A 12081-nucleotide genomic window follows, 5' to 3' on the forward strand; every position below is an offset into this window, starting at 1 on the left:
AATCTTCAACAAAGCAGGGAAAAATATGCAATGGAAAAAAGACAGTCTCTTCAATAGTGCTGGGAAAATTAGACAGCTATATGCAGAAGAATGAAACTTGACCATTCTCTAACACCATACACAAAGATAAACTCAAAATGGATGAAAGACCTCAGTGTGAGACAGGAATCCATCAAAATCCTAGAGGAGAACATAGGCAGTAACCTCTTTGACGTCAGCCACAGCAACTTCTTTCAAGATACATCTCCAAAAGCTAGTGAAAAAAAAAGGCAAAAATGAACTTCTGGGACTTCATCAAGATAAAAAGCTTCTGCACAGCAAAGGAAACAGTCAACAAAACAAAGAGGCAACCCACAGAATGGGAAAAGATATTTGCAAATGACACTACAGATAAAGGGCTGGTATCCAAGATCTATAAAGAACCTCTCAAACTCAACACCCAAAAAACAAATAAGTCAAAAAATGGGCAGAAGACATGAACAGACACTTCTCCAAAGAAGACATACAAATGGCTAACAGACACATGAAAAAATGTTCATCACCTTTAGCCATCACGGAAATTTAAACCAAAACCACAATGAGATACCACCTTACACCAGTTAAAATAGCAAAAATTGACAAGGCAAGAAACAACAAATGTTGGAGAGGTTGTGGAGAAAGGGGAACCCTCTTACACTGTTGGTGGGAATGCAAGTTGGTACAGCCTCTTTGGAAAACAGTGTGGAGGTGCCTCAAAAAATTAAAAATAGAGCTACCCTATGACCCAGCAATTGCACTACTGGATATTTACCCCAAAGACAAATGTAGTGAAAAGAAGGGCCATATGCACCCCAATGTTCATAGCAGCAATGTCCGCAATAGCCAAACTGTGGAAAGAGCCAAGATCCCCTTCAACAGATGAATGGATAAAGAAGATGTGGTCCATATATACAACGGAATATTACTCAGCCATCAGAAAGGATGAATACCTAACTTTCACATCAACATGGATGGGACTGGAGGAGATTATGCTAAGTGAAATAAGTCAAGCAGAGAAAGTCAATTATCATATGGTTTCACTTATTTGTGGAACATAAGGAATAGCATGGAGGACATTAGGAGAAGGAAGGGAAAAATGAAGGGGGGGAATAGGAGGGAGAGATGAACCATGAGAGACTGTGGACTCGGAGCAAACTGAGAGTTTTAGAGGTGAGGGGGTTGGGGGGATGGGTTAGCCTGGTGATGGGTATTAAGGAGGGCATGTGCTGCATAGAGCACTGGGTATTAGACGAAAACAATGAATCGTGAAACACTACATCAAAAACTAATGATGTATTGTATGGTAACATAATAAAATAAAATTTTTAAAAAAAGAAACATGTGATTTATGAGAAATGCAGCCCTCCTACTCAGGACATAAACGTCATTCCAATTATTCAGATTACATTACTCAACATTTTATAGTTTTCTTCATATAAGTCTTCAGACTTTTTCTATATATTCTTAGTTATTTTAGTTTTCAATTATTGTAAGTAGGAACTTTTAAAAAGCATTTTTAAAAAATACAACTTTATCATATACACATACATATCTCGATAAGGTTGGCTTTTGTAAATAACAATGAACACATCGTTTTTATAAATGTAAATGATACTCATTTAATTTCAATTTTACATTTCTGTTTATAAGTTTCTTACATTTTAAATATTTTTAAATATTTTCTTTACATTTATTTTCACCACTTACTGAAAACTTTTTTCAGAATGTAAAGGAAAACTGACAAATAAAGTAATTCCAAATTAGCATAGCATAAATTAATAAGCAAAGAGAAAAGTAACTTACCATCTCTGAACTAGAACTGAAGCAACTATCTGTTGGCCTTGGAGAGTAACTGGTAGATTGACTACTCTGTGAAGAATCAAGATCTGAAAATAAAGGTTTAATTGATGAAGAACTGTATTTGTTAATGCTCTATAAAATATGTACACAGGCAGAAGATATTTGCTGGTAAAATAAATTTAGCTGACATTCTACAGAGCACTTTGTTTTTTTTTAAAAGATTTTATTTATTTATTTGACAGAGAGAGACACAGCAAGAGATGGAACACAAGCAGGGGGAGTGGGAGAAGGAGAAGCAGGCTTTCCGCTGAGCAGGGAGCCCTGTGAGGAGCTTGATCCCAGGACCCTGGGATCATGACCTGAGAAGGCAGACGCTTAACGACTGAGCCACCCAGGCGCCCCTCTATAGGGCATTTTAAAGTGTGCAAAAACTAGTTAAAATCTTGCATACTTGGCAGCTTGCACTTCTGACAGGTATTATGAGTTTATTCTACATTCAAAACATTTGTATCTATAAGTAAAATAAGAGTATATAACATAAGGGAAGAAAGAATAAAGAAAACTGGATTGATTTTTTTTCCAATAGATGAACCATTTTTTATGAACAAATAATTTAAAGCGTCAACTGCAAGAAGGAAGAATAAGCCAAGTTTATTAAGTCCCAAGGGAACAGATATTTGCTAATCCAGTAAATGAAGATTCATCGTACAATCAAAATTGTATGAAAAAAATCAATTTGAAGCATCCAGTATGATATTCTTCCATTATCTGCTTAATGTGTTCTCTTATGATTGCAAGTAAAGTTTAAAGATGCACCTGAGAAGTAGGTTATGACTCCTTATAATGCAAAAATACTACAGAGTGACAGTAGCTTCAACGACTCCTCTCCTTGTTTGTGAAAATGGGTTTGCTATCAAGAAAAGCGCAAGGTAATGGAATGTGGAGTGGCAACTCATATCAAATCACATGCCCTCCTGTATGCAAAAAACTATAAGTACTATCTATGCATGCCTCAGATCAGGACTAATGTTCTCTGAAACAGAATCTAACCATCAGTCAGCTGAGAGACAGGGAGAACTTAGCTGAACTCAGATACCCTTAGTTCATCATTCTAGAAGGAAATTTATATACCTGTAGATCAGGTTCTCCCTGATAGTAGAAAGCAGAGTACAGAAAAGTAAATGGTAGGATTTTACTAACACCATAATCTAAGAGCATTCCCCCTAGTAAGGTTCATTCACTTCATAGGTATAGTAAACCCAGAGTCATTAGAATAGAAGACAAATGTCTGTTGAAAGAATATCATACCTACAGCAGTGTAAGAAAAGACATGCAGATCGAAATGTCAATTCAGTTCAACACTTACTGAGTAATTACTTTATGTATGGCACTGTAATAGTAGGGAAACATGACATGCCTACAGTGCTCAAAGTGTTCAGAATCTTTTAATGGAGAAAGACATATTAATACTGTTTAAAAGAAAGAGTCACAAAATTGGGTGCAACAACAGAAGTCACAGAAGGTACAAAAGTAACAGAGAACTAAGTGTGGTAAGCTCAAAGAGAGAGTTGGGAACAGCTACAAAAAAAGCACAGCATAGGGTGTCTGGCTGGCTCAGTTGCTTAGGCATCCAACTCTTGGTTTCAGCTCAGGTCCTGATCTCAGGGTCGTGGGACCAAGCCCCACATTGGGCTCTGTGCTCAACATGGAGTCTGCTTGTCCCTCTCCCTCTACTCCTCCCTCCACTCATGCTCTAATACATAAATAAATGAAAAAAAACTTAAAAAAAAAAGAAGAAGAAAAAGCACAGTATAAAGAATAGGTTTTGAAAGATGAATAAACATTGTCCAGAGACAAGATGAAAAATAGCTTATGGAGAAGAAGAAAAAGAAAGTATAAGGATACACTCTAATATTAAAGGAATTTGCATTTTAGATTATTTACCAAGGCATCTAACTGAGGATAGATTAAAGAAGGGTGAGACTGGATAAAAGCAGGTCAGTTAGAAAATTAACTCAATAAACTCGTCATGAAGTGATGAGGATCTGCAATAAAGCAGTGAAATTGGGGTGAAGAGGCAAGGGATGCAAATTTCAAGAAATCTTTCAAATAGCCTCAATTTTGACAAGTATACAGCTTCAAAATTCTTTGTGAATCTGATATATAACATTAATACCAAAACACAAGAAAGACTGCAAACACGCATACCTACACATACTCTAAAGACAAATCTCACATTATCAATGTAAAAATCTTATATAAACACTAAAATTTCAAATTTTAAATTAAAACAGGATATAGTAAAATAGAATAGCAAACAAAATCATAAATTGGTAGGATGTATTATAAAAATGCTAGGATGGTCCTATCACAAAATCCATTAGTAAAATTCACCATTTTAAAAGATCTACACCACCATGAGGTATCACACCTCACACCCATTAGAATGGCCAACCTATAAGAATTTAAAAACCCAGAAAATAGTTAAGTGTTGGCAAGGATGTAGAGAAACTGAAACCCTTGTGCACTATAAGTGGGAATGTAAAATGATGTAGCTGCCATGGAAAACAGTATAAACGTTCCTCAGAAAGTTAAAAACAGAGGTAACAGGGGCACCTGGGTGGCTCAGTCGTTAAGCGACTGCCTTCAGCTCAGGTCATGATCCCAGGGTCCTGGGATCGAGCCCCGCATCGGGCTCCCTGCTCTGCGGGAAGCCTGCTTCTCCCTCTCCCAATCCTGTGTTCCCTCTCTCGCTGTGTCTCTCTCTGTCAAAGAAATCTTTAAAAAAAAAATAAAAAAATAAAATAAAATAAAATAAAATAAAATAAAAACAGAGGTAACATATGATCCAGCAATCCCATTTCTGGGTATATATCCAAAAGAATTGAAAACAGGACCCTGAAGAGACATTTGTGCACTCGTGTTCATTACAGTTATTATTCACAGTAGCCAAAAGGTGGAAGCAACCTAGATGTCTCCATACAAATGGATACAGAAAATGTGGTATATACATACAATGGAATATTATTCAGCACTAAAAGAGAAGGAAATCCTGCCATATACTATTACATGAATGAACCTTGAGGATATTATGCTTAGTGAAATAAGCCAGTCACAAAAAGACAAATATTGCATAATTCCACTTATATATCTAAAATATTCAAACTCATAGGAACAGAAAGTTAAATGGTGGTTGCAGGGGCTGTGGGGGAAGGGGAGCAGAGGTGTGAAAATTGCTGGGAAGGTGAATTTTATGTTATGTGGTTTTTTGCCACTATAAAAAAAAATCCATGAAGAAAAATTAATAATCATTTTTAGAGATGCCAAGAATTACTCTTCCCCAAATTACTTATTTCCCCCAAAATCATTTCCTTAAAAAATTCTCAATAAAATAATCAACACACATGTGCCTAAGCTCAAAATCCAGAATCCTACTTAATATAAAAAACATGAGATACATACCACACTAAAGCAGCAACAAAACAACAAAAGTACCTACAGATAAATCTAACAAGACACATGCAGTAATCTACTTAAAAACTTTAAAGTGGGGCGCCTGGGTGGCTCAGTCATTAAGCGTCTGCCTTCAGCTCAGGTCATGATCCCGGGGTCCTGGGATGGGGTCCCACATCAGGCTCCCTGCTCCACAGGAAGCCTGCTTCTCCCTCTCCACTCCCCCTGCTGTGTTCCCTCTCTCGCTGTCTCCAAATAAAAATCTTAAAAAAAAAAAATTAAAATAAATAAAAACTTTAACGTGCCTAAACGTCATTTAAACAAATATTAAAAATACAAAATTAGACTGAATCAACTAAAGAACATCCCCTGTTCTTAGATAGGCTAACATCATTAGGTTGACAATTCACACTTCATTAATATATACATTTAACATTTTCCTAATAAAAATTAAAACATTTCTCTGGAGTTAGACAAGTTGATTTTAAAGTTTATATGAAAAAATAAAAAAAAAAATAGCCAGAAAAAACCTTTTTTTTTAAAGTGTAAAGGGAGGTGTATCTCTTCTAGAAATTAAACATACTATAAAGTCATCATAATAAAAATAGTATGGTATTGGAACATGAAGATTAGGAAAGAGCAATGAAAAGTATAGAAAGCCCCAAAACAGACCCCAGTACATATAGAAAATTACTATATAAAAAAAGTGGTATCACAAGTACTTAGGGAAAAGATGCATTTTAAAAACCTGAAGAGAGAAATATCTCACACCTTAATTCAGGATAAACTCCAAATGGATTAAAGACCTAAATGTAAAAATATAAAATCATGCTAATATTAGAAGAAAATATAAGTGAATTCATTTATAATCTGGGAGTGTAGAGTCTTTCTAATTAAATCCAAAAGTATTAAAGGAAGAAATTGATAAAATTAACTACATAAAAAAATGTTAAGCCTTTTGCAAAAGCAGAAAACATCATAAGCAAAGTAAAAACAACATAAAATCCAATAATAAACTAGGAGAAAATATTTGTGATATATCACAAAGGCCTAAATCTCTTTAATATATATAGAGCTCTTCTTATATAAGAAAAAATGCCCCAAACTCAAAGACATGGGGCACCTGCGTGGCACAGTTGGTTGGGTGTCTGACTTTTGGTTTTGGCTTGGGTTGTGATCTCAGGGTCGTGGGAACTGAGACCCACACTGAGCTCTGTGCTCTGCGCAGAGTCTGCTTGGGTTTCTCTCTCCCTCTTTCTCTGCCCTCCCTGCCTCAAATAAATAAATAAATCTTTTAAAAAAAACAAACCCTCAAAGACATGAATGGAGAGCTCACAGAAAAAAAAATGTAAATACAGCCACTGAACACTTTTAAAAGATTCTCAATTTCACTCATAGAAAGAGAAGTAAAAACTCAAATGTCTATCTATCTATCATTGTGAGATTCACAAAAAAATTTCTAAGCTAGACCACAACTCCTGTTGTGTCTGTGGCATAAAAGGAGTATTTCTGGTAGGATTGCCAAATGGTATGACAGGGAATTTGGCAATAACTACAAAAAGCCGCAGTGTATTGGATGCCTGCGTGGCTCAGTCTGTTGGGCATCTGCCTCTTAATTTCGGCTCAGGTCCTGATTTCAGAATTGTGCATTCAGGGGCCGTGTCAGGCTTTACAATGGGCACAGAGCCTACTTAAAAAAAGAAGTTAAAAAAACCAATGTATCTCCCCTTTGACTCAGCAATCCCACTCCTAGAAATTACCCTACTTCCACAATTAAGCAACATATGCATAGTGTGGTTCACTGCAACATTATTTGTAAGAAGAGAATACTGGAAACAACCCAAATGTCCATCAACAGGGCATTGACTGAATAAACTATAATCCATCCACATAATGGATTACTACATGTCATAAAAAAAGGATGACAGAATGTCTAACACTAACATAGCGAACACTATAGGATGTTTTATTAAATTAATCTGTTTCATTAATTTAATAAAATACCCTATATTAAATAAAATATCCAGTATTATTACATTTGGAGTGAGAAAGGCAAGGACTAAGATTCATATGTATATGTGCATTTATATGTTTTTAGGCTTTATTTTGGGGGAAAAAACTGGAATGATAAACCAAAAACCAACAAAAAACAGCTACTTATATGATGCAGAAGGAAAGAGAGCAGCAAAGATAGGGACAGAAACCAAACCAATGTGTTACATATTCAAAAGATTAAACTAATTCTAAAAGAAAAAAAAATCCATAAAAATTTCTAGGTATCCTACTGGACTAGATATCCTGAAGAATCATTCCATCACAGACTATATAAAAACAGTCAAACTTTTGTCCATAAAAAGGCAGCATAGAATAAAAAGATTGCTCAAATATGAAGTATTTGCTACACATGGACCTAAAGCAATATCTAGGATCTATAAAAGATATATAGAATATATACATACAGATATATAAAAGACACATCCCATAAGAAAAGCCAAACTTTTTAAAAGAAACATGGGCAACAGACTTGAAAGGCATTTCACAGATGAACATGGATGTTCAATCAACTTAATTAATAATTAGGGAAATATAAATTAAAATTACAGTGAGATTTCAGACTGCCAACAATGATAAAAAGCTGACCTGGAGTTAGACTATGTAACAACTAAGACTCCTACCTCTTGCTAGTGAAAGTTTAAAATGATACAACTACTTTGGAAAATAATTTTGCATTACCTGGAAAAGATATAAATGCTCATATCATATGAACTAGTCAATTCTGCTCCTAGAACTGTATCATAGAGGAGATTTTTATACATGTGTGCCAGAAGAAGTATCAAGAATTGCCAAAGCAGCACTGTTTATCATACCAAAATATCCAAACAACCTAATCACTGCCAGAGGATGTAAAAATAAGATGCGATACTACATTCACAAAATAGAAGGCTTATAGTAGTAAACAAATAATGAAATGTACTAGAGTCACAACTATCAAAGTAAACAAACCCCAAAATATATTATTGGGTGAACAACAACAAAGAAAAAGAAAATTGCAGAAAAATATGTAGAATTTGCCACAATTTGCAGAAAGTTCAAAACCAAGCAATGGAAAAGACTATGTGGGATATCACAAAAAATGAATTCAGGATAATAGTTACCTCTAGGGGGCAGGATAGGTAAATGCAATTGAGAAGACCTTCAAATGTACTGAGTATACATTATTTCTTAATGTATCAGGGTATCAGTTTCATTATTCACTAAACTATATATATATATACTATATATACTCATGTGTAATAGTGCAGTTTTAAAGAGTCAGTTGCACTGCTAATATATTCTAAAATTATGAAATATTTGCTGGCAAAAAATCTGAAAAAAAAAAAAAAAGCTCCACAAAATTTAACTGATTTTCATTTAATGTTAGGTTGTTTTTTTTTTTAAAGAATAAAATTCATTATAGTTACGCTGACAGATTTTCTTAGCAGATGTTGGTCTGTCTTTTAAAGAACAGGTTCCTCCTTCTTCCATCAGAATCTAGAAGAAAAACAAAATTTTAACAATTCCCAAGTATAAACAGTTAATACCCACTTATATCTCCCTTTTAATCTCACCAATTCATTTTACAGTGCTTTTCCTTTATATTACTTTAATTCAACAAAGATCTTAAAACTACAAAGAAAAATTTGCCTGTGATAAACAATAACAAAATTTAAATATGTTTTGAAGCAGCAAGCAACAGAATAGACACTGCTAAGAAAACTGATGGAAAGGAAAGGCTTGAGGTAATCATAGTAAATGAAGTTCAAAGAGACAGAAATATGAAAGCAATCTGGAGATTTATTCTGTTAAGTTGGATATCTTAAGTTGGATATCAGTTTATATATTTTCAGGTTTTTTAAATAATAAAAGCCCACAAAATATAAATTTTCTGTAAAACAAACCATTGGTTTTCATTTTCATCAATTTCTATGAAATTTCTATTTTCATTTTCCATTTTTTTTTCTCTTTTTCTTTTTAAAACCCAGAGTGTTTCATTTCCAAGAATCTAAGGAGGTTAAACATCTTTTGTTGTTGTTGATTTCCAACTCAATGAATTATTAGAGACTGTGACTATGAATCTCTCCTTAGACAAATCTCAATCTTTCTTTATGGCTTACTACATGAATTATACTTGCAAATGTATCATGGACTTAGAAAAAATATATATTCTCTTTTGGTAAGACAGAGTGTTTTAATAAAGACAGGCAGGATAAAGGAGAAACTGTCTAGCTGTTCACCAAACTATTTCCCTTTCCTCTTAGGCATACACAGCTAGACTACATTTCCTAGCCTCCCTTGGAGTTGGTTTGGACATGTGATTTAAGTTCTGGTCATGGGCAAAAGTGGTGTACACCACTACTACTCCTGGCCCATAAAAATTTTCTCCACAATCCTCTACTTCTGTTTCCCTTCTGCTATCTGATATCAACATACACTATAAGTGTGGAAACCACCAGTTAAAGACAGCAAAGCCCCCATCAGCTTGGGGTCCTGAATAACTTTATGGAGCAGAGCCTCTTTCTCTAATCTCACTATTCAATCATTTAAAAAGTATTATATTCAACTCTTAAAACACTCAAGCCCCAAACTTGCACCACAACACACAAGTTGAGACAGTTATACAGACCCCAAGGCAAGCACATAAACCAATACCTATGTCGGATCTGCTTATAGAGGATAAATGACAGAAAAGATCATCCTAAAGATAAGAAACTAAATTATTCAAAGAATTTCTCCCATACCCCAGGAGAACAAGCCTTCACAATCCCTGCCAAGCTGGATTTCATAATTGGTATGGATCAGTAAGTCCGTATTTCCTCTTCTTCTGTTTTCTGAATGAGTTTTCTACTGCATTTTGCTCTGATACTATATATTTTATGTGACAGGCTTCTAATTTAACACACATCTAGAGGCCTACTGAAAACTCTCCAAAGACTGTAGAGCCTAGCAGGCACCATCCTCACACTCTCCTTCTACTTTGTTCCAGGTCATGAGTACTGCCTGAAAACACTCCTGATGCACACATCTAGAACCCCAGTTTTTGCAGCTACCACCCATGGGATGTCCCTTGATCATCAGCTCTGATAGCCAATGGGGCTTTATGTATGCAGGTCCCACAGGACTGCAACAAACAGAAAAAGAGTTCTTAATCAGCTACCAACCATGGGAGCAGTGATGAGACAGCTGACTGAAACACCCATTTCTTCTGTGAAAGAGGCCTGTATTAGCTTATCTTCATACCTGTGGCCAGAGGAGCAAGCTTCTAATTAAACACATATCGAGGAGCCACCTGAAATCCTCTCCAGATTCTGTGGAGGCCAGCAGGTACCACCTTCATCCTCCTTCTGCCTTACCCCAGATTGCTGGTGTCTCTAAGAAAGGAGCTTATACAAACACCCAGCATCCCAGCTTTTGTGGTTGCTGCTCAGAGGACACCTCCTTTGATAGCGTGGTTCTGATGGCCTGCAGGGCTTAGGTTCACAGATTCAACGGGATGACAGCAAACAAAGAAAGGCTTCTTAACTGGCTATCCCACCAGGGCTTAGCGCAGAGGGTACAGACAGATGCGAATCTCAAAGTCTGGCCATGAAAGAGGTACATTTGCATACTTTCAAAGCTCCCACCTGAGGGTGCAGCTTCCAATCAAACTGAATCTGAGTATTGACTGAGATCCTTCCCATTGGGACACTGGCAGGTTTTGGCATACCCTCAACTACTGGGAACTACTAAAAATAAAGTAGGCTACTTGGAAAATCACAAAAGTTTGAGAGGCAACCAAGAGATAGGGCAGGGTTGAAACATAGGTTTTATTTCCTACTTAAGGCCCCACCTTCAGGACTAAGAGAGGTGTCTGTTTTATCTAACACGTAGAAATGAACACAGAGTCAAAGCAAATGAAGACACAGAACAATATGTTACAAACAAAAGAACAAGATAAAGCCTCAGAAAAAGACCTCAGTGAAATGAAGATAAGTGATTTTCCCAATAAGATTTCAAAATAACAGTCATAAAGATGCTGTCACTGAGATCAGGAGAACAATGCAAGAACAAAGTGAGAATTTCAACAAAGAAACAGAAAATATAAGAAAGTACCAAACAGAAATCACAGAGCTAAAGAATATAGTAACTGAACTGAAAAATATTAATAAAAGGATTAACAGAACACTTGATAAAGCCAAAGAAAGGATCAGGAACTCAAAGAAAGGGCAGTGGAATTTGTCAAATCAGATGAGCAACAAAAAAAAGGAATTAAAGAAAGTGAAAATAGCATAAGGCACTTATGGGACAATATCAAATAAACCAGTATCCATATTATAGAAGCCCCAAAAGGAAAAGGAGACAGGGACAGAAAACTTACTTGAAATTATGGCCAAAAACTTCCCTAACCTGGGGAAGGAAACAGAGTTCCAAATAAGCTTAACCCAAAGAAACCACACTAGGACACATAATTAAATTATGTTTTTGTAATTAAATTACAAGAAGAAAATTTTTAAAAGCAGCAAAAGAAAAATAACTTGTTACATACAGGTAAACCCCACAAAACTATCATCAGATTTTTCAACAGAAACTTTGCAGGCCAAAAGAAAGTGGCATGACATACTCAAAGTGCTGAAAGGAAAAACTACCAACCAAGAATATTCTACCCAGCAAAGCTGTCCTTCAGAATAGGAGAGATAAAGAGCTTTCCAGATAAGCAAAAAGCTAAAGGAATTCATCACTAGACTGGGCTTTACAAGAAATGTTAAAGGGATTTCTTGAAGCTGAAATAAAAGG

General features: G+C 35.5%; 1 protein-coding gene across 1 annotated transcript in view; it reads right to left on the reverse strand.

The window, feature by feature from the left end:
- Positions 1-12081, reverse strand: part of C5H12orf40 (chromosome 5 C12orf40 homolog) — a 68973-nt gene that overhangs the window by 8765 nt on the left and 48127 nt on the right. Inside the window, exons 11-12 of the mRNA XM_021690396.1 lie at positions 8739-8802; positions 1822-1904 (exon numbers count right to left, since the gene is read on the reverse strand). Coding sequence (XP_021546071.1) covers positions 1822-1904; positions 8739-8802 — 147 coding nt within the window. The remainder of the gene's footprint in view (positions 1-1821; positions 1905-8738; positions 8803-12081) is intronic.

The sequence above is a fragment of the Neomonachus schauinslandi genome, chromosome 5 (assembly GCF_002201575.2).
Source record: "Neomonachus schauinslandi chromosome 5, ASM220157v2, whole genome shotgun sequence".
NCBI lineage: Eukaryota > Metazoa > Chordata > Mammalia > Carnivora > Phocidae > Neomonachus > Neomonachus schauinslandi.